General features: G+C 41.1%; 1 protein-coding gene across 2 annotated transcripts in view; it reads left to right on the top strand.

The window, feature by feature from the left end:
* Positions 1–19,740, top strand: part of Stom (stomatin) — a 29,242-nt gene extending 9,502 nt beyond the window's left edge. For both annotated transcript variants that reach the window (XM_090330552.1, XM_090330554.1), the window contains exons 2-7: positions 4,136–4,239; positions 5,363–5,435; positions 7,554–7,636; positions 12,575–12,778; positions 14,638–14,772; positions 19,161–19,740. In XM_090330552.1, the coding sequence (XP_090186678.1) occupies positions 4,136–4,239; positions 5,363–5,435; positions 7,554–7,636; positions 12,575–12,778; positions 14,638–14,772; positions 19,161–19,355 (794 nt within the window). In that variant the 3' untranslated portion in view covers positions 19,356–19,740. The remainder of the gene's footprint in view (positions 1–4,135; positions 4,240–5,362; positions 5,436–7,553; positions 7,637–12,574; positions 12,779–14,637; positions 14,773–19,160) is intronic.
* Positions 19,741–24,775: the final 5,035 nt, after the last annotated feature.

Below are 24,775 nucleotides of genomic sequence, written 5' to 3'. Positions count from 1 at the left end.
TCTTTCTCCACCCAGACCACAGCATTCCTAGAAGTTAACACTATCAAATAGTTTTCACTCTGGTTCTGTAAAAAGGGGGAGGAAAAGATGCCCTTTAACTAGTGCAACTTAGTTTATTATTGGTTTATGTCTCTTTAATCTAACGTCCAGTATGTGTGTGTCTTTGTGCGTGCATGTACACGTGCAAATGCATGTGAGCATGTGCACAGACTAATCATATTTTTAGATATGATAAAGACATGTTTCTGGCTTTTGTCAGCAGAGGAGAGCCATTATCTTTTGAACTTTAGAGTAATTAAATTTCAGGGAATAATGGATTTATGACTATATGACTTCCAGTGTTGCCAAGTTCAATAGGCCTTAAAGTAAACCAGATGCTGTGATGGATACAGTGCTCTGAACATTGCAAGGGGTTATCCTGAAAGAATGTGTTACTGTTTTGTTTTGTTGAAACCAACCCAATGAAAATTGCCATGTAACTTGTCTGTTTTCATGTTTTATGGTTTAGTTTTCTTGATTTCATTTTAGAATTTCTTGAGTTTGCTTTATTAATCTGGATTTGCACAAGGAATGTTTTTGAACTGTAGATAATTTAGAGATTTGTGTGTGTGTGTGTGTGTGTGTGTGTGTGTGAGTCATGGGGCTTGAACTTGACTTGGACACTGTCCTTGAGCTCTTCAGCTCAAGGCTACCGCCCTACCCTTGAGCCAAGCCCCACTTCCCATTTTCTAGAAGTTAATTGGCGATGAGTCTCAGGTCTTTTTGTGCCCAGGCTGGCTTTGAATCTTGATCCTCAGATCTCAGCCTCCTGAGTAGCTAGGATTACAGAAAGGCATGAGCCACCATGCCTGGCTAGAGATTTTTATATACATTAGAAATAGTGTGTATAAGCTTAACAATAAATAATAGTTCAATAAATAATAGTGATTAGCAGTAATAAAAGATAACAATGAAATTTAAGAGTTATATTTTATCATCAAAATTAATTTTCATGGTATGTAAATAAGGATGACAGAAATTATGCTAAAAGTATACTGAATGAAGCAGATGTTTTGTTTTGGTGTGTCAGTACTGGGGATTAAACTCAAGACTTTACCTTTTTGCTTAGCTTTTATAGTTCAGTAACTAGTGGTCTATCACTTGAACCAAGCCTGTAGTCTAGCTTTTCATTGTAGACTTTTCATTCTAGTTTCAAACAAGTAGTATCTAGTATTATAGGCATGAACACCCAGTGCCTAGCTCTTTTATATATATTAATATATTTAATATATATATAATTAGAGCCCAGGCTGCTCTAGAACAATGCAACAAACAACTCTGTAGCCATTAATCATGATAAAGATACTAACATGAAAGATGTTCACAATATAGAAAAGGAAATAGATTTTAAATTATTCTATATCCTGTTATTTTGTTTTTGAAAGCAAGGACACCAAGGGTTTAAAAGACATTTACAAGGCAAAAAAAATCTAGAGATAAATATAGACAACTTTTCTATTTGTTGAGCTGTAATTTCCTAGTTATCATAGTGATTTTTTATAAAAATGATTTTTTAATTTACATTAGTATTGGCAATGAGCTCAATTTGAACATTTAATGCAAAAATTTAAATATATAGGCTCATATTCAGTTTCAGACCTTGGCTTTGAATTGTTTAAAATGTAATCTATTGCTATTTCCAAGAAAGAGTTCTGTAGTAAAAGAAGAAAATGAACTAAAACATGGCAAAGCAGTATTTACAGCTGAATATTGGGAATCCCTAGTCTTTAGGAGAGAGTTCCCACCCAGCAAAACATTGACATCAATGAATACATCTTAGGAATTCTGTTTGCCCATTACTTTCCATTTACCTTCTAAAGTTGATAGAATTTCTTGAGTGGGAAATTTGAAGAAAACGAATTTCATGAAATGTGAGTGAGTAGCTAAGATTGCTTCCACGCTTTTCCTACAAGTGGTAGATGACTGAAGTTTCATTTATAAATCTATGCCTCTTTTCCTTGAAGAATGTAGTTTGTGTAGCTTTTCAGGCTGTGAAGTTGAGAGATGAGAATGGGATCTTTTAATTGCAAAGGAATTAGCGCTATGAAAGTGTGGACATAACCCTGATTATTTCTAGCTGAGTATTTAATATAGGAAGAAATAAGCATGAATTTCATAGTATCTACTTAACTTCCTTGTTCCTCTTGATTTGTAATTTCGTATACTGACAAGTGTTTGAAGACACTGGCTTGTCCTTGTGTGTCTCTCTTTGTAAAAGTATTTCCTAAGAATCTCTGAATATCCAAGCCTAGACTGGCAGTTTACATATATGAGGAGAAGAAGGAAGATAACATCAAGGCATACATTAAGTCTCTTAAATTTTCCTCATGCCGAGTACAGTGGCTCACACGTAATCCTAGCTATCCAGGAGGCTGAGATCTGAGGATGAAGGTTCAAAGCCAGCCCAGGCACAAAAGAACCTGAGACTCTTATCTTCAATTAACCTCTAGAAAATGGGAAGTGGGGCTTGGCTCAAGGGTAGGGCAGTAGCCTTGAGCTGAAGAGCTCAGGTACAGTGCCCAGGCTGAGTTCAAGCCCCATGAGCCACATATATATATAGATAGATAGATAGATATAGATATATATATATACATATATATCTATGGAGCATTCATTTAACTCTATAAGCTGAATTAATAATTCTTACTTTTTACAGGTGAAGAAACTAAGGCCCATAGAGCCATTCTATGTAGGTTACTGTTCTAGACATTGGGAATATGACACTGAGTAAAAGGACTGGAGATACATTTCATTGGTATAGCGTTTGCCTAGCATATGCGTTTTATCCCCAGCACTATCAGCAGCATAAAAAAAAAAGAAAGAAAGAAAGGAAGGAAAAAAAAAAGAAGCAAAAAGATGCCTCAGAACCCTTAGGGAGTTTATAGCATAATACAGAGATGTATGCTTCGGAGTATGAGAGTATAAGTATCTGTAGCCCATCTGTTCTTGCTTAGAATCTGTTGCACTCAAAATCCAGACCTTTAAACCTGGCACAGAGCCTTAAAACTGTCTTTTGCTACAAATAGGCACAGGTGGAATAAAGAAGGCTTCCTTCCTCTGTAAGAATATCAGATTTCATTTTCAAAATTCCAGTGTGCTGTCCTTTCCCAATTTAGATATTGTCTCAAGAAAGTGCCCCAAACATGAAAATAAAGGAATATTTTTCAAAATGCACTAGTTAAGTGGTCAAAGAGGGGAGGCATTGGAGTAAGTGACTTGTGTTTGACTGTGGAAAAATGACATTGTCTCAATTAGCTCATTCTTAACATGGCATTAAAATACTTAGCTTTTAGATCTAAAATACACTGAGACATAATAAATTATATCGATCTATAGGCATTCACACATGGTAAGAAAGACCAAAGGAGGACACCCTGAGGAGAGGAACAGAAAGGCACAAAGTCTATGCGCATCTGATCATATAAAATAATATTTATTGAAATGAATTCCAAGAAATGGAAACAATTTTTTTTCATTTTTGTTCTTTTGTTCTTCTTTCCTTTTTGCTCTGGGAGTCATAGAAATGGAAGGCCAAGGGTGAACAATTGCAGTGGTGCCACTGTACAACTTGTGGGTGGGGATAGGAAGGGAAAACTGGGAGAGAGGGAAGGAAGGGAAAGGCAGTACACTTACCATCTGACTTATATAACTGCAACCCCTCTGTATATCACCTCTATAATATCAATAAAATTAATTAATTTTTAAAAATACTTAGCTTCACTAGGCAAGGTGGCACGTGCCTATCATCCTTCAGGCAGCACAGTCATGCATTTGGCTACATTGTGAATTTGAGGCTACCCTGGGCTCTATACCAAGACCCTATGTCACAAAGCAAATAAAAAATACTTAGCCTCCCAGGACTGTGGTGAGAATTCAGTGATATACATTTCTTGCTAGATAAAAGAAAGAACAGTATGTTACATACACTGTGCAATACAGAACCTACAATTCACGGTTGTATGAGGATTCAATCTGGGAAGAATAAATGCTTAGCACAAAGCTCCAAGTGGCTAGTGGGGATATAAAGATTGGGACGATGAGACAGTGGCCAGGCTCATTCCAGTGATTCAAGCTTGTATGATTTTGTTTTCAACAGATACCCCAAATAAAGGCCTTGGACCTTGTGGATGGATTCTGGTGGCTGTCTCATTCTTATTCACGGTTATAACCTTCCCGTTATCAATATGGATGTGCATAAAGGTAAAGACCATTTCATTCATATCAGGATGGGGTCCGTTTCTACTTACTAAACCTATTCTTATATGTGTAAATGATGTAGATAGTCTGGCAATCACCATCTAATGTTTTCTGGGTCGGGGATATGAGATGTCCTTTGAGAGCAAGTTCTCAAGTGTTAGCAATGGTGAGGTTCAGCAGCTGCCTCCGTGTTTTACTGTGTGACCTTTTCCTTGGGTCCTCACTGAGGAAGTAGAAGTGAATAATGGCATCTCCCTCAGGGGACCATGGTGAGGTCAAAATGAATGGATGAGCCTGAGTGTTCTTATCGCAATGTCTGCCACTTCATAAGGGAAAAGGATCATTCTACAAAATAATTAATACTTAAATAAGTACTATCATTTACATATTCTTAGAAAAAATAAAATAAGCTCCAAGCTTTTCATATGCATTTATGGCAATTTTAAAGATCATAAGAAAAACCTTTGGAAGTGGAGCAGTGGCTCTAGTGGTAGAGCACTGACCTTAAGCAAATACACTCAGGGACATCACCTAGGACCTAAATTCAAGCCCCAGGACTAGCCCAGAAAAAAGAAAAGGAAAAACTTTAAGCTTTCTTTTTTCTGAATAAACAATACATGAACAATTGATTAGAAATGGTAATATCTCCTGGTATATTGGTATATACTTTTATTTGTTTATTTGAAATAGGAAAGGAAAGGGGGAAAACATGATTGGGAAGGGGTAGGGGGAAGGAAATGAGGACAAAAACATGAGAAGGTATCAATGTGTGAGAAGTAATGCACCTACTACCTGTCGAATATAACTGTAACCCCTCTATACATTACTCTGACAATAAAAAAATAAAGAAATGGTAACAGTTGAAGACTGAAGTTATGTATGTATTTCTGTATACTGTAATATACTTTGCAAATTTATACAAGTATTTTATGATCAATATGAAAATAGCAAACATTGTGCTTGTAAAGCGTAAAGATTGAACATGTTATTTATAGATATTGTGTGAATACAGAGAAAAGGTAGGAAATAGCTAATGTATTATGAACGTAAGTATGTATTTAAGAATCTGTATATGTAAATGTCCATGCACCTCATGTTAAATAATTATTTGCTTTTATAATTCTAGATTATAAAAGAATATGAAAGAGCCATCATCTTTAGATTGGGTCGCATTTTACAAGGAGGAGCCAAAGGACCTGGTCAGTACTGAGGTGCTAGGAGAATTATCTGAAGAAGCACTTTAATAATAATAATAACAACAATAATAAAGGTCTTGCCTTTTTGCCAGTCTCATACTAGTCTTCCTAGAGTGATTGAGATTGGGTCTTGCAAACTTTTTTTTGCCCAAGCTGATCTTGAAACATGACCCGCCTGGTTTTTGCTTTCCAAGTAGTCATAATTACAGGTTTGTTTGTTTTTTTTTTTTCATTTGTTTTTGTCTTTGTTTCTGTGGGAAATGGATGTTTTGTTTTAGTTTTGTTCTGGTACTAAGGCTAGAACTGAGGACCTTGCACTTTCACTTTGCTTTTTCACTCAAAGCTGGTACCCTGCTGCTTGAGATACAAATCTATTTTGGGCTTCTGGTAATTAATTGGAGATAAGAATCTCCCAGTTTTTTTTTTCTGTCTGGGATGGCTGTGAACTGTGATCATCAGATCTCAGCCTCCTGAGTAGGTAGGATACAAGGACGAGCCACCAGTGCCTGGCTTGTTTATTTTTTTGAGATAGGGTCCTCAATATGTAGCATAGGCTAGCCTTCAACTTGTTATAGATAGCCTAGGTGGCCTTTGAACTCTTTAATCCTTGTGCTTTGACCTCCCAAGTATTGGGATTACAGACATAGCCATCAAACCCTGACTTGAGACCAGAGAACTATAACTGATGAGATTTCCCTATGAGGGCCTGTGGAAGCAGACAGTATATAACAATAGCTATGACTCTAGCCAGTCTCAGTATTATTCTCCATCCCTGTGTGCCCTTCCCCTCTCCTTCCCCTTTGAGCCCAGAAGATTATGTTTGGACAGAAATAGTTACAGCTTTAGAAATCAGAGCACAAGAATCCCTACTAAAAAAAGGCCTTTAGTTATTTATCTGGCACACTTCAATGAAGGTCCTACTGTGTTGCCAAGGCCTGGGAATTCAAGTGAGACTAGAACACAGTCCCTCCCCTCAAGGCTCTGTCTAGTGGCAGGACACTAACAAGGAAATAGCTATATCCCACGGACTAGGTAGTATGAGCAAGAGACTCCCACAGCAGGGTACCTAACTTCAAATAGCAATAGATGAGAAAGACAGGCTGTGTGAATACGCTTGCATATACACGTGTCTGTGTGTATGCGTGCACTGATAACAGGGGCTTGAATTTAGGGCCTGGGCACTCTCCCTTAGCTTTTACCCTCATGACTGGCACTCTACCATTTGAGCCACCTGTATTTTTCGTGCTTAACTGGAAATAAGAGTCACACAGACTTTTCTCCTACCCAGGCTGGCTTCAAACCATGAACTTTAGATCTTGGTCTCTTGAGTAGCTAAGATTACAGGGATAAGCCACCAGCATGCAACCAAGCATGCTTCCCGAGTGAGACATCCGGCAGAGACTTGTGACAGGGAAAGGCGTTGACTACTAAGAAGGGTTCCCAGCAGATGCAATACCACAGAGCAGTGTTAGGGAGACAGTGTTGCCTCATCAGAGGTCTGGTGAGATCACAGCATGCAGATGTGACTGGAGAGGTGAGCTGTAGTGGGTCTTGCAGGACCATGCCCAGGGTTGGTATCTTAGACTAGGCAATAAGTTGTGGGAGAAAAACTACCAGAAACACAAAGATGGCTTTACAAGAGATTTTCATAAGGAAATGAACTCCACAGGCTTCGGTGGGGACAGTTCAAGGTGGGAAATGGGCACCAGGAGCCAAGGACAGTATTCTGGGCTTCTTGTTCTTCACAAAGAAATATTGGTGACTTAGCCGGGCGAGGTAGCTCATGCCTGTAATCCTAGCTACTCAGGAGGCTGAGCTCTGAGGATCGAGGTTCAAAGCCAGCCAGGGCACAAAAGGACCTGAGACTCTTGTCTCCAATTAACCTCTAGAAAATGGGAAATGCGGCTTAGCTTAAGGGCAGGGCAGTAGCCTTGAGCTGAAGAGCTCAGGGATAGCACTCAGGCCCCATGATACACACACACACACACACACACACACGCACACACACACACACAGAAATATTGATGACTTGTGTTGAGTAGGCAATTTCCATTTGCAGAATGGCGAATTGGGCTGGTTGGGCCACTCTGCTCCCTCTGATACTCTGTGTCTTTGTTACAGGTTTGTTTTTCATCCTGCCCTGCACTGATAGTTTCATCAAGGTGGACATGAGGACCATCTCCTTTGACATTCCTCCTCAAGAGGTGAGCTCCTGCCTCACCTTGGCTAACTGAGGAATTACTGGGCGTAGAAGTGGTCATGACAGACCATAATGCAATGCTAACACAAGGGTAGAGTTACTATCATCATTGTTATTGTTTTTGGAATATTATTCTCTGCATATTTCTGAGAGAAACTTTTGGTAACTTCTTTTCTTTTATCATGATCTCATTGTAGAGACATTGGTTAGAGTTCAAAGAATTAGAATGGCTCCTTTGGAAGTTTGGATATATTAGAAATCACATTGTACGTTTTCAGATTACCAGAAGAATACAGTTGTGGGGAGACAAAGGTCCCTACTTCAGACTACTGAGGCAAAACCTGAACTAAATCCAGCTCTTTGGATTCCCTACCTGGTGCTTTTTCCTAACTCAGAGTTGGTTGCATTCTACATTAGTTCTATCACACCTCTTATACAACAGCCATCCTGTTAGAAATTATCCGTGTCTTAGAAATTATAAAAACCATGGCAGACAGAAAACCTGCAGACAGGCTAGTCGGGCTAAGGGATGGGCGGATCCTGTCTTGTTTTCTGGCCTGTGGAACTCAGCACCATGTTGGAGCCTGGCCATGTTCCCTTTTCTTATCAAAACATCCAGAAAGCTTGCTGGTACTGGTCCAAATAGTTGATGAGGTCAGACTTCTGAGTGCATGCAAGCTTGGTGATACCAGGAATCATCAAAACCTCCATTTCACTCATAAAAACAAATCCAAAGCCAGGCACCAGTGGCTCATACCTATAATCCTAACTACTCAGGAGGCTTTGAACCTGATCTTCAGATCTCAGTCTCCGGAGTAGCTAGAATTACGGGCCTGAGCCTCTCCTTAAGTCTCTTATCTCCAATAAACTACCCAAAGCAAGGGGTAGAGCACTAGCCTTGAGCAAAAAAGCCCCAGGGACAGTACCCAGGCCCTAGTTTAAGCCTGGGGACCAGCACCAACAAACGAAAGTCCCAGAGCTTTGCCTTGTCTCCTGCATGTTCTGTCTTTCAGAGAAGATAGACTCTCAGAAGACCCCCTTTCAGGATTTCTCAGAATCCTGGCATCTTCCTCTGTAAATGTTGCAAGCATCTGTTGGTTGCTGTGAACTGCTGCCCCCCAGCTGCTCTCCCCTTCCTGCAAGAGGCTGAAGGCACAACTGATTGGACTTGGCAAGCAGCCCCTTCCCCGCCCCAGCCCCTGTGAACACTCTGCCTACAGTAAACACTTGTCAGAGAAGCTGCAGCTTTGTAAGCAGCTGAGGCAGTCATGGGGCAAGAATCTGCTTAGAAACAACGTTTGCTTTCCCACCATTTTATGGAAAAGAATTTTCCCAGAAGGCAGTAATATACTGTCTCTTTATCTACAGATCCTCCTCTTTGCTTCCAAGTTAGAGATGTTTTTAGATTACTCACTAACAGGATAGGAGAATTGCTTTGATGCCTGGTAGAGCTAAAGAGTTCCTTAGCAAAATGGTTGTTTTTACCTTCTCTTTATGTGTATATTGTACTTTCCAAGGGGCATCTTTTACAAGCATCTAGTACCCTTGATTGTCACAGAAATTTGGTTAGAATTGGGAGGTATTGTTAGCACCAGCTCACAAATAAGGGCTTACCAGGACAGGACATGGTTTAAAGCCCTGTGCCAGGGGTGCATACAGAGAAGGAACTGTGTTTACTCCTGTGCACTTCATCATTTACTTCTTAACATCATGATTCGATTCAATTCATACCTCTTTTAGTGACCTCCTGCCATGTATTAAGCACTCTACTAGTGCTAGAGATACAAAAACGCTCCCTAACAAATTCATAGTCTAAGCTGGGCACAGTGGAGCAAGCCTTAAATCCTTAGGGGATCATGGTTCAAGCCCAGCCTGGTCATAAAAATTTTCAAGTCCCATATAATGAATAACTGTTGTTCTTAATGTACTATGTTATCTCTCGTCTCTTTTGCCGTCCCTTGGTTATCTCATATTGTTACAATATTTCACTTTGTTATCTGATATATTTTATATGTGCTTGGTTGGTTATTTGAAATTGGATGGGGAAGGGGGGAAATCAAGATAAGTGGGGGGAGGGTGGGAAGGAAATGGGGACCATGTCATAAGAAAGGGTATCAATGTTTGTGAAGTTATGCACCTTCTATCTGGTGAATAGAATGTAACCCTTCTATTAATCACAATTAAAAAAAAGAAAAAAAATTGCAAATCTCCATCTCAACCAATAGCTGGGCACAATTGTATTCTCCCAAACTATGCCACTGTCATCCCAGCAACAAAGGTAAGCACAAATAGGAGGGTTACAGCTCAGGTATAAGAGCAAGATTCTATTCCAAAACTAAGCAAGGCAGAGAGAAGGTGAAGGAGTAGCTCAAGTGATAGATTGCCTAGCAAGTGCAAGGCCCTGAGTACAACCCCTACTACAACCAAAAAGAAGGGAAGGAGGGAGGAAAAGAAAAGAAAAGAAACTATAGTTGGGCATAGTAGTGCATGGCTGTAATTCTAGCTACTCAGGAGGTGAAGGAAAGAAGATCTTGACTTGGTAGCCAGCCCAGCAGAGTTAGTAAGAGACCCTATCTCTAAATAAGCAAGTAAACAAACAGGCCTATGGGCATAGCTCAAGTGTAGAGCATTACCCAGAGTGTGCAAAATCCTTGCTTGGTTTATTCCCCAGTACCACAAAAAGAAAGAAGGAAATGCATAGTCTAATAAACAATAAACAATGCATAGTCAATAAACAATGTCATTACAGTAAGGGAAGCAGAGGTGTATGTAAGTAAGCAGGGAAGCTCCATGCAGAGAACAACACCTGAATAATGAATGGAAGCCAGTTTCACGATGGGAAGGAAAGGGAAGAAAGGACATCCAAGCAATATCAGTACTGGGGACATGAGCACTGTACATAGGGCCCCACCTGTGGCCAGGTACAGAGGGTGTACAGGAGTTAGCAGCTGTGAAGTCAGAGGTTATGCAAGGTCAGATGTCAAGGACTCTATATTGAAAGTAGTAGGAAGTCACTGAAGCATTTTAGCCAGGGCTGACTAACCTAGGATTGAGGTTTTTAAATGATAACTGTTGCAAAAGTACAGGTGCTTGTTGACATATGATAGGGTTACATACCAGTAAACCCATTATGAGTTGACAATATCACAAATAAAAGATATACTTAATATGTGCACCCTAATGAACATTATAGTTTAATGGCTCACACAGTATAAAGTATTAGCTGGGTACCCTATGATCTTGGGGTGACAGGAAGCTAAAGCTCACTTCCTTTTCCCAGTTTCACAAAAGAATATCATCCTACATAGTACTAGATCCCAAAAATGGTGAAAATCCAAAACACAAAGAACCATTTTATTGAATGCCTACTGATTCACATCACCACAAAGTTGACCCACCTAAAGTCAGGAGCCATGTATGCATGTATAAAACATGAATTAGAAATAACATGAAAAGGCTCTTCTCTTACTGTCTAAATTAACTTATCACACTCAATAAAGCTAATGTTTTATTCAATAAAAAGCTCACACCATTATCTGAGATGAAAAACAAATCCTAATAATTATAGCATTATTGTGTGCCTGGCACTTTCTCTTACCACTTAAAACTCATTAGTTCTGGGGCCGGGAGTTTGGCCTAGTGGTAGAGTGCTTGCCTACCATGCACAAAGACCAGGGTTCGATTCCTCAGTACCCCACATACATAGCAAAAAAAGCCAGAAGTGGTGCTGAGGCTCAAGTGGTAGAGCTCTAGCCTTGAGAAAGTCCAAGGACAGTCCTCAAGCCCTGAGCTCAAGCCCAGGACTGACAAAGAAAAAAAACAAAACAAAACAAAAAAACATTAGTTCTAACAACAAACTTGTGAAACAGGAAATATTTATTAATCTCCACTTTAGAAATGAGGAATCTGAGTCCCAGGAGAGTTAACAACTTATTTGAATTACTGTTTTCCTGGTACCTGCCCTTCCAATTATCTTTAATCAGAACAAAATTATGTTATCTAAAGCATTTTTTGTATCATATGCTATGAAGTATACCATAACTTTTCTGTGTAAAAACATTCCCTGTGAACTTTTTTTTGTTGTTGTTGGTCGTGGGGCTTAAACTCTGGGCCTGGGCACTGTTCCTGAGTTCTTCAGTTCAAAGCTACCGCACTACCCTTGAGCCACAGTGCCACTTCTGGTTTTCTAGTGGTCAATTGGAAATAAGAGTCTTGTGGTCTTTAGTATCCAGGCTGGCTTTGAACCATGATCCTCAGATCTCAGCCTCCTGGGTAGCTAGGAATACAGGCGTGAGCCCTGTGAACTTTTTGGCATGAGATGTTCTTTTCCTGAATATTCGCCACTCCACTCTGCCATCCTCAGTCCTTTCTTTTTCTTTTCTTTGAGAGTCAGGTCTCATCCCTTCCACCCGCAGCTGCCTACTTCCTTTCTTTCTTTTTTTTAACCAGTCCTGGGCTTGAGCTCAGGGCCTGAGAGCACTGTCCTTGGACTTTCTCAAGGCCTGAGCTCTACCACTTGAGCCTCTGCACCACTTCCAGCTTTTTTCTATGTATGTGGTACCAAGGAATTGAACCCCCGGGTCTTCGTGCATGCTAGGCAAGCACTCTACCACTAGGCCAAACTCCCGGCCCCAGCTACCTACTTTCTTTCCTTTAATGTCCACTTTGATTTCTCCACCTCCTCAAAAGTAGGACCCAACACTGGTCATAGTTTTATCCCCAGCATGATGCCTTCTATTCATCATTTGCTGAGTGATTGAATGGGTTCATGGAAGGGCTTGATAGATAAATGAGTATGTTTTATTATATTTCTAAAGACTAAGTAAACCTTCTGATGCCTTCTTGCAGAAAATTTGCTACTGCTTTAGCAAAGTTAACTTAGTTACATTACAGTCATCACAGTAAAGAAATGGGCTATAGGATTGCTTCCTTTCTCGTGTAGATCCTCACGAAGGATTCCGTGACCATCAGTGTGGATGGCGTGGTCTATTACCGTGTTCAGAACGCAACTCTGGCTGTGGCAAATATCACCAATGCGGACTCCGCCACCCGTCTTTTGGCCCAGACTACTCTCAGGAACGTTCTAGGCACCAAGAACCTTTCTCAGATCCTCTCTGACAGAGAAGAAATAGCCCACAACATGCAGGTGAGGAGCACACTGACCTGGTGGTCCCCTGGAAGCAGACAACGGAAGCAAGGAGTGTGTGCATGCTTGAGAATCCTTTACTAATTAAAGTGGAGGGTATCCCTGGCCTCGTTGTCTCTGAGTTCCTAACTTGCCCATGCATGTTACTTTTACTTCCTTCCAGTGTGTGCTTTCTTTTTCCAGAAGTAGTGGAACTTTTTGGTTTAGCATAAACTTGCACGTGCTGTCAGAGCGCTCTTCCAATAGTGAGGCTCATGTTATTCCTTCTGTGGTGCCTGATTTTACCCGCAGGATAATAGATGTCTAGTTAAAACTAGTTTGTTCAAAAAGATAGAAGATAGGTGGCAGATTTACAGGCTGTAAAGCTGAATTCCTGTGTGATTTGTACAGATCTCATTGTGATCTTATTCCACACCTCTATCACCTCATGAAATAGGGAATATGGGCTCATTCCTGCCCCTTTAAAGGAAGAAAACAGCTGGATGCCTGTGGCTCACGCCTCTAATCTTAGCTACTCAGGAAGATGAGATCTAAGATTGCTGTTCAAAGCCAGCCCAGGCAAGAATAAGACTCTTACCTCCAGTTATCCATAAAAAGCCAGAAGTGGAGCTGTGGCTTGAAGCAGTAGAATGTTAGTCTTGATCACAAAAGCTGAAGGACAGCCCAGCCCCTGAGCTCAAGCCTCAGGGCTGGCAAAAATAATATAAAGAAGAAAAACAAAACACATAGAAGTAATATGGCTTATACAGAGTCACATTAGCTTAGGAGCTGGCAAGTTATAGTTCACAGGCCAGACACCTTTATTCATAAGGTTTTATTGGTATACAACCATAGGCATTCTTCTGTGGTTTCATGATGGTTGCTATTAACGTACAATAGAAGGGTTGAATAATTGCAACAGGAACTGAAAATAAACAGTTCGTACAGCTGGGCATTGGTGGCTCATGTCTATAATCCTACCTTCTTGGGAGACTAAAACCTGAGCATCGTGGTTTGAAGCCAGCCCAGGCTAGAAACTCTGTGAAATCATCTCTAATAAACTAATCAGAAAAGGCTAGAAGTGGCACTGTGGCTCAAATGGTAGAACACTAGCCTTGAGTAAAAGAAGCTCAGGGACAGCACCGAGGCCCTAAGTTCAACTTCTTTTTGTTGTTGTTGTTGTTTTGTTTTTGTTTTCAGTCATGGGACTTGAACTCTGGGCCTGTCTTTGAGCTCCTCAGCTCAAGGCTACCACCCTACCCCTTGAGCCACAAGGCCACTACTTCCGGTTTCCTGGTAGTTAGAGATAAGAGTCTCACGTACTTTAGTGCCTGGGCTGACTTTGAACCGAGATCCTCAGATCTCACCCTCCTGAATGCTAGGATTATAGACATGAGCCACCATACCTGGCTCCAGAGCCCTAAGTTCAAAGCCCCAGGACTGGCACACACAGACACATGCACACACACACACACAGAATGAACAGTTCTCCAACAACCCAGCCCCTTAATGGACATTCCTTCCACAAAGGATAGTTTCTTTTTTTTTTCTTTTTTTCTTTTTTTTTTTTGTCAGTCCTGGGGATTGAACTCAGGGCCTGAGCATTGTCCATGGGCTTTTCTCAAGGCTAGAGCTCTACCATTTGAGCGACAGCATTATTTCCAGCTTTTTCTATGTATGTGGTACCAAGAAATCGAACCTGGGTCTTCATGCATGCTAGGCAAGCACTCTACCATTAGGCCAAACTCCCAGCCCCACATAAAGGACAGTTTCTGTGCAGTTGCCCAGCACCTTATCTGTGTCACATCCCAGTGAAAACAGCCATTCTCACCATCTGGGCAGGGACAGACAGTGACTTGATTGGCTTCTCTTTCCAACAGTCTACCTTGGATGATGCCACTGATGACTGGGGAATCAAGGTGGAACGTGTGGAAATTAAGGACGTGAAGCTGCCCGTGCAGCTCCAGAGAGCAATGGCTGCAGAGGCAGAAGCAGCCCGGGAGGCGAGAGCCAAGGTAATGTTTTCTGTTTGGAGGGATTTTGTTGTTGTTCTTTTCTTACTGCTGGACTTTTATCAGATGTTCACTTTAAAAACCTGAAACACTATGACTCCATAAACATAATGTTTTATTACATAGATTAATATGTATCTATGACATACAAACCCTCAGCCTAATTTTAATTATGTTTTAAAATCTAAGTGCCAGTGATTGTATATAGAGATTCCCTTCTTGAATATTTGTTTGTTAAATACATCATTTGAAATATGATGTAAAAATCAATGTTAATAAATTCTTTAATAAAAAAAAACCCAATTCTGAAGTGTGGAAGGAAGGTTAGAGGCTATCCCTTCACCTTACATTGCATCCCAAACGCCATCATTCATAGGTGTTGTAGTCTTGGATTTTATTTGATTAGGCTGTTGCAGGACTGGCCAAAACAGAATGTCACATTGTACATATTGTTCTGCACTTTGCCCTTTTCACTTTACGTCTTAAGGCCTCTCAGTCCATTGGAACCCTGCCAGTGTATTGACTCTGTATTGGGTGCAATGGCCCCTTGGGAAGCACTGAGGAAATATTTGTTGAGCTGACCTGGAACACAGTATTTTTTAAGATGAAAATACAGGCTGCCTTACCAAACCCAAGATAAGGAAGCAGAGAGGCAAGCTTCATCAGAATTGAATGCAACCAGAAAGTAGTCAAGGATAAAGTTAAGGAACAAATCACTTTTTCCTAGGCCATGTCCCCCTGTAAGGCAGTGCTGAAGGAGAAGTTCTCTCAAGTTCAGGTGTATTCCCAGAAGAGCAGTAAAGGAGTCAGACCACATTCACAGAAGAGAGCTTCTCTTTGGTCCAACTTTGGCCCAAGGGCTTGGCTACATATAACCTAGCCCATAACCTCACCCTGTGCGCAGCTAGAGAAGAAGGAATTCCCATAGGGGTATTGCTACACATTGGGCAGAACAACTAAAAGCAAAGAATGAATCAACTAATCATTAGAATAAAGTAGTAGCTGGTGAAAATTCACTGGCCATTAAACTTTGTTTTCATTAAGCCACAAATTGGCCACCAGCATTTCCAAACAGCCCCAAGCAGAGGAATAAACTGGGATGCTTCTTCCAGAAAGTTTATTTTAGACTTTTCTAATACTTTGATGTTCCGGATAATAATCCAGTGATGCTGTATAATCTTCAAATTCCTTCTTAAACCTATAACTTTTTAAAACTACATGTATATATGTGATACATATCATATAGCACATTTATGATTGTGTTAGAAAATGTTCCCTAATATCATCTAATTGTTTTGAACATTAGAAATAGCTTTTAGCTAGTCATTATCTTAAACCCCACTTCTAAACCATATTGAATAATGAAATTTCCCATGCATGGACTTCATAGAGTCCTCAGAGTTCATAGTCCAAAGGTGCCAGTGTTTTGCCCAGGCACTGCACCCTCCTATTCCCTTGTCAGCAATTAACCACAGCACTGTTTTCCACTGAGCTGAGTCTTGGCTCCAGAAGTATTCCAGGTAATGCAGTTAGCCCTGAAAAGTGAAGGTCATGTGCAATGAGAAATTGAATCCTAGGAAAGCTAAATGCATGAGTTCTTCATTGGAAGAACTTACAGTGGCAGTGGAAATTAGAAATCCCTTTGCTTCTTCCCTGCCTCCTCTGCCTTCCATGCCATTCTCGACAGCATGGAGAGGGCCTGTCCTCTTTTTATGATAGTGAGAAGAAAATAGAAATTCTGAGTTAGCTTTCCTTTGGATGGGGCTGGAAGGTAATCTGAAAGATTCTCAGGACCCGGGGCAGTGGCTGACTATCTTCAAGGTTAGGGTTGACACCTTGAGCCTGGCCCGTCTGCAAAGTACAATAATTCTGCAGCAACCATACTTTATATTCAAGTTCTCATGAAAAATAAGGAATCTTGGCTGGGAGTGTAGCCTAGTGGTAGAATGCTCACCTAGAATGCATGAAGACCCGAGTTTAATTCCTCAGTACCATATATGCAGAAAAAGCCAGAAGTAGCATTGTGGCTCAAGTGGCAGAGCACTAGCCTTGAATAAGAAGTGTCCATGGACAGTGCCCAGACCCTACGTCAAGCCCCAGGGCTGGCAAAAAAAAAAAAAGGAATCTTGCTTACGTTGCTGAAAACAGAAAGAGAGGGGACTAGGAGACACTGGAGGAAAATTCAAGTTAATGTGCCACAAGGATTACACAGAGGTGCCTCCCTCAATAAACAACAGGGTGGCTTGAAAAACAAGTAAGAACCAAATGTGGGCAAGAGAGGGACTGGAGTGATCACTTTCTGTTGGTGGGCATGTCTGGCAGTGTCTACCAAAGCTGAGTGTTTTCTATGCCCTCCAAGCCATAGCTTTATGCCATAGGTGACATAAAGCAATGCACTCGTGTTCTCCAAAAGCCACGACTGGAATGTTCACTCCCCCACCCCCAAAAGGCAATACCCATGTTCGTGCCAGTTGAATGAGTAGAATATGGTTTAAAGTCTGTGAAGGAATACTGTCCAACAAGATGTAATGCTCACAAAGTGGAAGATTTGTGAGACACAAAAGAAGACAGATTCCCTTCATTTTACAATAGGTTAGCCAAACTTCTTGTTCAAAGTTCATTGAGTAGCTTCAAATGGCTCAGGTCAGAAACATGTCTGGCACACGCTTTCTGGCTTAGATGCCAGGAACGAGCTATCTACTAATTAAGAAAGTAGAGATTTTTGCAATTCTGTGCCTCCAGGAGGGAACAGGCAGTACCAGTTTCTCCTACAGGAAAAGGTTACATTTTAAAATGGCAGTCTGTAGGGCTGGAGATGTAGTTCCATTTGTCTGTCATGCACAGGGTCCTGGGTTCATTCTCCAAGGAGCTTGCTTTGTTCTCTAAGATGCTATCCAGAGTGCACTCAGCCTCCCTCTAGACAAAGCCTGTAGTATTGTGTTCACAGCTTTGGCAGCTTACTCAGAGCAGCTTTTCTATGAACAAAATGTACACTCTTCCTGATGGGTCTAGCTTCGCTGCCAAGAGATTGTGTATTAATTGATGGTGGGAAATGAGATAGCTCTGCAGTGGGTCCATGTTCAGACAAAAAAGAAAAATAGTGCCTAATAGGACACATGAGCTGACATGGAAAAAATAATCAGAGGCTGTCGGTCCTGTGGTAGGGGTTCATTCTGCATTCTTTAGTGCTCATCCTGGAATACAAGTCCATGCGTCTCTCTGACCATGTCTAGCCCTTGCCCACCAAGGTAGGGCATAGTGGTTTGCTTTGATAAATTGAAGGTTTATTTCTGTTCTTCTTCTCAGTAAGTACCAGAGCCTATATCCGTTAATGTCAATGTCTATACAAGTAAAACCAGAAACTTGAGTCTCGAGCCTTCTGCCCTCCCCACACCAAATCTATCTCCAAATATTGTTGATTCTCTCCCCAAATGCCCCCCCGCAATCTATTGCCACCCTTGAGTACCACCAGCCCCCCTCAGCATTCCTCCAATTTCTTTTCCCCTATCTCTAGACATCCCTCCGTGTTTTCTCAAATTAGGCAGCAAGAAGGAAGAAGGGCAGAAAATGAGTTAAACCCTTTTAAAAGCTTTCCCACACCAGGTACTGGTGGCTCATTTCCCTAGCTATTCAGGAGGCTGAGATCTGAGGATCACAGTTTGAAGCCAGCCCAAGCAAGAAAGTTTGTGAAACTCTTACCTCCAATTAACCAACAAAACGCCAGAAGTGGCTGTGGCCTAAGTGGTAGATCAACTAGCCTTGAGCATCAAAAGCAAGCTCAGAGATAATATTCAGGCCCTGAGTACCAGCACACACACAAAATAATTTTTACTAGATATGCTTCTCAGTGTCATAAATGAATTAAATCATAACCATGTACTTATCTATTGCTAGAATGAGACACGATTCCACATTAGTTTTATTCTTATTTTTCATTTTGATGGAATAAGATGCCTAATTTATCTATGTAAACAGATTTTTTGTAAAATACTATCAAGGCCTATTAGCAAAATCTATATTGAATGCTCTAAGTCTTGCTTCAATAAGATTCTCTTTTCCTTTTTTTTTTTTTGCCAGTCATGGGGCTTGAACTCAGGGCCTGAGCACTGTCCTTGGACTTTCTCAGGGCTAGAGCTCTACCACTTGAGCCACAGCACCACTTCCAGCTTTTCTCTGTGTATGTGGTACCGAGGAATCAAACCTGGATCTTCATGCATGCTAGGCAAGCACTCAACCACTAGGCCAAACTCCCAGCCCTCTTTCCTTTTGTTTTGAAATCAAAGCACTGCAGAAATATTTGTAATCATTTGGTAATTGATTTGTAATCATTTGGTAATCGCTAAATGTTACAAGGTTTTCTCCGGTCCGACTCTCCCTTTTCCTGTGCACAGGTGATTGCGGCTGAGGGAGAAATGAATGCGTCCAGAGCTTTGAAAGAAGCTTCCATTGTCATCACGGAGTCTCCTGCAGCCCTTCAACTCCGGTATCTCCAGACTCTGACCACCATTGCTGCTGAGAAGAACTCCACCATTGTCTTCCCTCTGCCCATAGATATGTTGCAAGGCATCATGGCGGCAAAGCAATGAGTCAGATGCGTTAGGGGAGCCATTGGGGTATACCCTTCCAAGGATAAAGTGGGGACCAAATTAGCCTTCCGCTCACAAGGAGAGAGTGGGGAAGGGAACCTTGCATACCCTCACTCCCTTTCCTTTTTGATATGCTGAATGTCGAGCTTTTAGAATGTATAGTAGTCATAAAAACAGGTGAAAGAATTGTTAGCTTTGGGGCTGGGGTGTTACTCAGGGGCAGAGCACTTGCATAGCATGCCAGAGGCCCTGAGTTTGATCTATGTAGCACCATGAGAAAGGGACAGGGTGGGAAAGAAAGAATTGTTACTTTGTAAATACTGAAAGAGAAAGGTTGGTAATTTATATAGATAGATAGATAGATAAGATAATCTAAGCCTTCAAAATATTTGTATTTTTAGATGATTTTTATTAGATTAAAATCCCTCCTCTTTTGAATTTTCTATCAGCAGCCAGACCAAGGACAAGAACATAGCGTAGACTGCCACCTGACCCCCTGGCCAAATATATGCTTTGCAGAAAGTTATTACTCGAGCCATAGGCAGCTTTTTTGTGCTCTCCGTGCCTTACCTCCATAGAATCCTAATCAAGATTCCATTTCCCAGATGTCTGTTTCCTTCTGATTGTTTCAGACAATCCTCCATGAACAGGCCCTTCCTTTTGGAAACCTGTCAGAACTAGAGGAAATGAGAAAGGTTACCTAACCCTTCAAAGACTCAAATTCACTGTCATGGTGGTCCTTTTGAAAATAACAGGTGCATTTCTTTTCACTTCTTTGAGCCTCCTTTTATAGGTAAATGACTCTCTGTGATTTGCCTTTCAAACCAGCTAATTACTTTTCACAAAAGTACTTCTCTCGCCTTACTGATTCTTTTCATATATCAGATTTTGAATAGTTTTGATATTTTATTAAAATGTTCTCCAGGTTTTATAAACAACTGTTGTATACCCCTCTGAATAGCTTGTGGACAAAAACACTTTAAAAAAAAAAGAGTATCTTCAGAACACCATTATATTTCAGTCACTGCATGCTACAAACTATTATAGGCTCTGAGATATAAATTGGTTACTAATTCCATTAATAAGTAGACAAGGAACTCACAATACAGTGGACATGTAATGTGTGACCATCTTGGATGATGACCCTGGTGAACTTAGGTATCTATAGAGATGGAGAACTGCTCTTCCATGAACGCTGGTGTGGAAAGAGGAAGTGGTGAGTCCGTTTAGACCACAGTTTCTTAGTCTGTAATGCTAGGAAGCCTCTTCCATTTCTCAAATATCTGTGGATCTGAGTCACCTGATCTCCTCCCTCCTGGCCGGGAAAGCCACCTGCTGACATTTGCAGCACTTCCTCTTTGAGGCTGTCAGTTTACCCGAAGTCTAAATATAAGTCATCTATTCCCAGTAGCACTCTCCATCTCTGCCCTTCCACCCTAGCTGAATCACTGTCATTCTAGCCTGTTTGTCCCTTCCTGTCCGGGTAAATAACAATGCTCCAGGTCCCATGTGTTTTCCTCTCCAGGTATTGAATGATCCGCCTTTTTGCATCTTGTGAATTTCTAGTCCAGTAGTAGACTGAAGTTCAGTGGAGCGGGAGGGAGCTCCAGGATGGAGGAGTGTGGTGCTGGTGTGGGGTTCGCCTGCCTCCCCATCCAATAACACAGAATAAAGCATGTGCACTGAAATTCATTTTTTCTGGATTTCGTTTTTCCAAAGTGTCGCAATCAGTACCAGGGTGGCTGCATTGACCCAAGGGTTTTCCCCAGGGTGTGTGAGCCTGCAGACCCTCAAAGCTTCGGTGGCTTCATTGCCTTTTGTCGTCTTCCACATGAGACAGGAACCCACTTCTTGTCACTTAGCTATTCACCTCAGACCTGCCTCAACTTAAGACACAGACCTGTCTACTTAAAAGAACAGTATGAAGGGGTTGAGAGTTTGACCTAGTGATGGAGTGCTTGCCTAGCATGCATGAAGACTTGGGTTTGATTCTTGCTACCACACACAGCCAGAAGTGGTACTGTGGCTCACTTGATAGAGCACTAGCCTTGAGGAAAGCCCAAGGACTGGCAATAAAAAGGAATAATATGAAATCAATTGGTTTTACCTGCAATGTCCAACCTTGGAAGAACCATCTTGAATTAATGGTGGCCTACCTCAAGGCTGGTTAGGCTCAAACTCAAATCTATGTAATACTGCTGGTGCCTAAGGTGTCTCTGTGGATCTTCATGTGATACAGTTTGTTTCCTTCCTGTGCAGACACCGCCACTACATTTTCTATGTAGATTACACATTTTCCAAGACTTAAATCTCATTGACCATTGCATCCAAACTGAAGAAAGTCTTAAACTTTTATTTTGGGTCATCTGATTTAGCTAAAGTTCAGTACAAAAATGAGAAGAGGGGGCTGGGAGTTTAGCCTAGGCGAAGTGCTTGCCTAGCATGCACGAAGACCTGGGTTTGATTCCTCAGTACCACATACATAGAAAAAGCTGGAGGTGGTGCTGTGGCTCAAGTGGTAGAGTTCTAGCCTTGAGAAAGCCCAAGGACAGTGCTCAGGCCCTGAGTTCAAGCCCCAGGACTGGCAAAAAAATGAGAGGAGTAGCTGGTGTGTTCGTAACTATAACATGTTATTTATGACAATACTGGTTTCAGTGGAAGACACCAGGTTCCATGGACTTTCCATTTTCATGATCTCAATAGCATATCTTCCCAAGGTCAGTCAGCTAGCTAATACATACTGGACCCGGAGCATTTTACTCAGGGGATTTGAACTCCTTTTTATAGCACAAAGTTTCTTCTCTCCCCCTTTCTCTCCCCCCCTCCACCCACACCATGCGCAAACAAATTATACACTAGTAAAATATTTGAAGTGCTTTTTACCAGGACAAATTCAGTCCATACTGGTAACATATCATAAATTAAATGAATGAGAAATGAGTCTTTAAAAATACAGTTATAGAAAGGTTATAATTTTAAATCAGGCTCTACAATTTCTTTTTTTTAAAAAATTTTATTGTCAGGGTAATATATAGAGGAGTTACAGTTACATTCACCAGATACTAGGTGTATTACTTCTCACACATTGATACTCCTCATGTTTTTGTTCCCATTTTCCTCCCCCTACCCCCTCAATTTCTCTTTTGCTTTAAAGTATCTGAGTTTTTTTAATTACTGCTTTCAGAATGAAATATGAATCATCTATTTGTAAAATCATGGAAGTACTTCCAGGATTCTATAGAGTTCTGTAGAATTCTATGAAGCTTGGATTACTTCTCCAGGTTATGGTGTGACCTCAAATAAGTCCTTTCCCCTCAGTTTCTTTCCTCATCTATCAAATGAGCTGATAGTTCACCTGTTCAGGCCTCAGCTCTTTAGAGAATGCATTGGAAGCTGCACAACTGTCTGAGAAATACAGAAGCATGCCACAAATATGCATACTTAAGGGGGTGACGCTGACCCTCCCTGCACACAGGTACCTTCTTCAGAACCAGTAGGCTAGATTGCCTTTAAGATCCTAATCTCAAAGTTTTCCAGTTACCTATGACATTTTCCTCATGGGAACCAGGAAGAAGGCTTAAGCCAAACACTGTAAAAGATGGTGTAGTAGCTTTCATTTGTACTCATAATCCCAGTTGGTTGTCTGGACCAGGCTTGAGGAAATCCCTGAATTTATTGAGGCTATTTATCAATGCCAGTAGCATGAGGTTTACAGCAGATCCAGACTCAGCTCAGGCTAGGGTTTGCAAAGAGAAGTTATTCTCCCTTCCCAGAAATGATCACTTCGTTCAGATGGAGTCTCTTAAGAGCTACCAGAAGCAGAGGCAAATTTATATTGGGTTGTGGGGTGTGGCGCCTTCTGGCTTATGGTTTTGGCACTCATGGTTTTGTGACTCCGTATGAACTCTTGAGATCTGAGGAAAGAGCTCAAGATTTGGACGCAATTGTTCCTAACCTTATCTAGGAAATATTCTAGAACAATCGTTTCTCCTCTAAGCATTCATTGCCCTATATGGGTGAAAGACAGAATGCCCACACCTCTCTGGCTACCAGACAGAAGGCAAAGCCAGTAGAATCAACAGGAACCCCAAATCCATTGGATTGAGTCAATCCTGAAGGCCCCCAAACTCTGGATTCTCAGAGTGTGCTCATGTATTCATTTGGTTTGAGTGTGGTTCTCCGTTGTTTACAGTCAAATATCCACCCTGACCCACAGCAGTGTGTCTTTACCATCTGGATGTATATTACAAACTAGGCTCTTTAAATTTTCTTTTTCTAATCTGGAGCACTTATTAGATACATGTCATACATTGAGTTTAGAAGAATCTTCCTATTGCTTCTCGGCCTTTTAGCTAAGATCAAGTGAGGAAGAACCTTCTTTAATTTTTACCAAAGAAGTTAAGATCACTTAAATGGCTTAAACCAGAAGCCACTTTTCATACTATCTTGGGTCAGGTAATAAGCACAATATTACTCATTTGCAAGGGAGGAAATGGGAGCTTTTAGAAAACTTTTTTTTAAAGAAGAAACATATTTTGGTGGTACTCACATTTAAACTCAGGGCTGGCACTCTACTACTTAAGCCATGCCTTGATTTTTGTGGTAAGATTTTTAGAGACAGAATCTCATGGATTTCTGCCTAGATGGACTTCAAACTTCATTCTTCTAGATTCTAGCCTCCTGAGTAAGATTATAAGTATAAAGTACCTGTGCTTGAAGAAAAATTTTGGTGCTGGTAAGCATGTATTCTACCACTGAGCTATATCTCCAACTCAGAAAAAAATTACATTATATGTCCAATGGCTTGCTGAAAATAAATATACCTGTTAAATTGCTTAAGATACCTCCATACAGGAACCTATATCAGGTCACTCTCTAAGAGAGGTCTTTCTGGCTTCTGTCTTGGTCTATGTCTCAGTGAGTTCTCCATTGTGGGGCATCATGAAGTCTAAAACTATGAAAAAGACAAAATGTGGTTGCAGTGAAACTACTCCTGATTTGCTCTTTTGCCCTTACGGTAATTGGAAAAATAAAGAAAGAACTAAGGAAGTCAGGGTATTTCAGTTGGCCTGGGCAATTTCCCTTTTCAAAACATTGCAGAACTTTCCTGAGGCCACAATTGCATCCATATTGCATGTATGGATGCAATAAAGAAATCATGGGCAGGTCTATTCGCAATGTCTCAAGGAAGTAAGCTGGCTTTGTCCCAACAATTCTCAACTTGCCTCCACTAAAGAAGGTTCTAGAAGCCTCTGTTGGTAACTGCTACTTTTGTTCCAGTATGCTTTGATGACTGAAAGCAGTCTTTGGTGGGTAGGCAAGAGCAAGCCATGTAGGGTAAAATCTAAACCCCTTGGCATGGAATTCAAGGCTGCTTAGCAGCTTCGTAACCTAGCCTTTGCCATCTTCTGTTCCAGCCA

Source organism: Megascapheus bottae, chromosome 3 (assembly GCF_031878675.1).
Source record: "Megascapheus bottae isolate mThoBot1 chromosome 3, mThoBot2.hap1, whole genome shotgun sequence".
NCBI classification, from domain to species: domain Eukaryota; kingdom Metazoa; phylum Chordata; class Mammalia; order Rodentia; family Geomyidae; genus Megascapheus; species Megascapheus bottae.
This window is presented reverse-complemented; position numbering and strand designations above follow the sequence as displayed.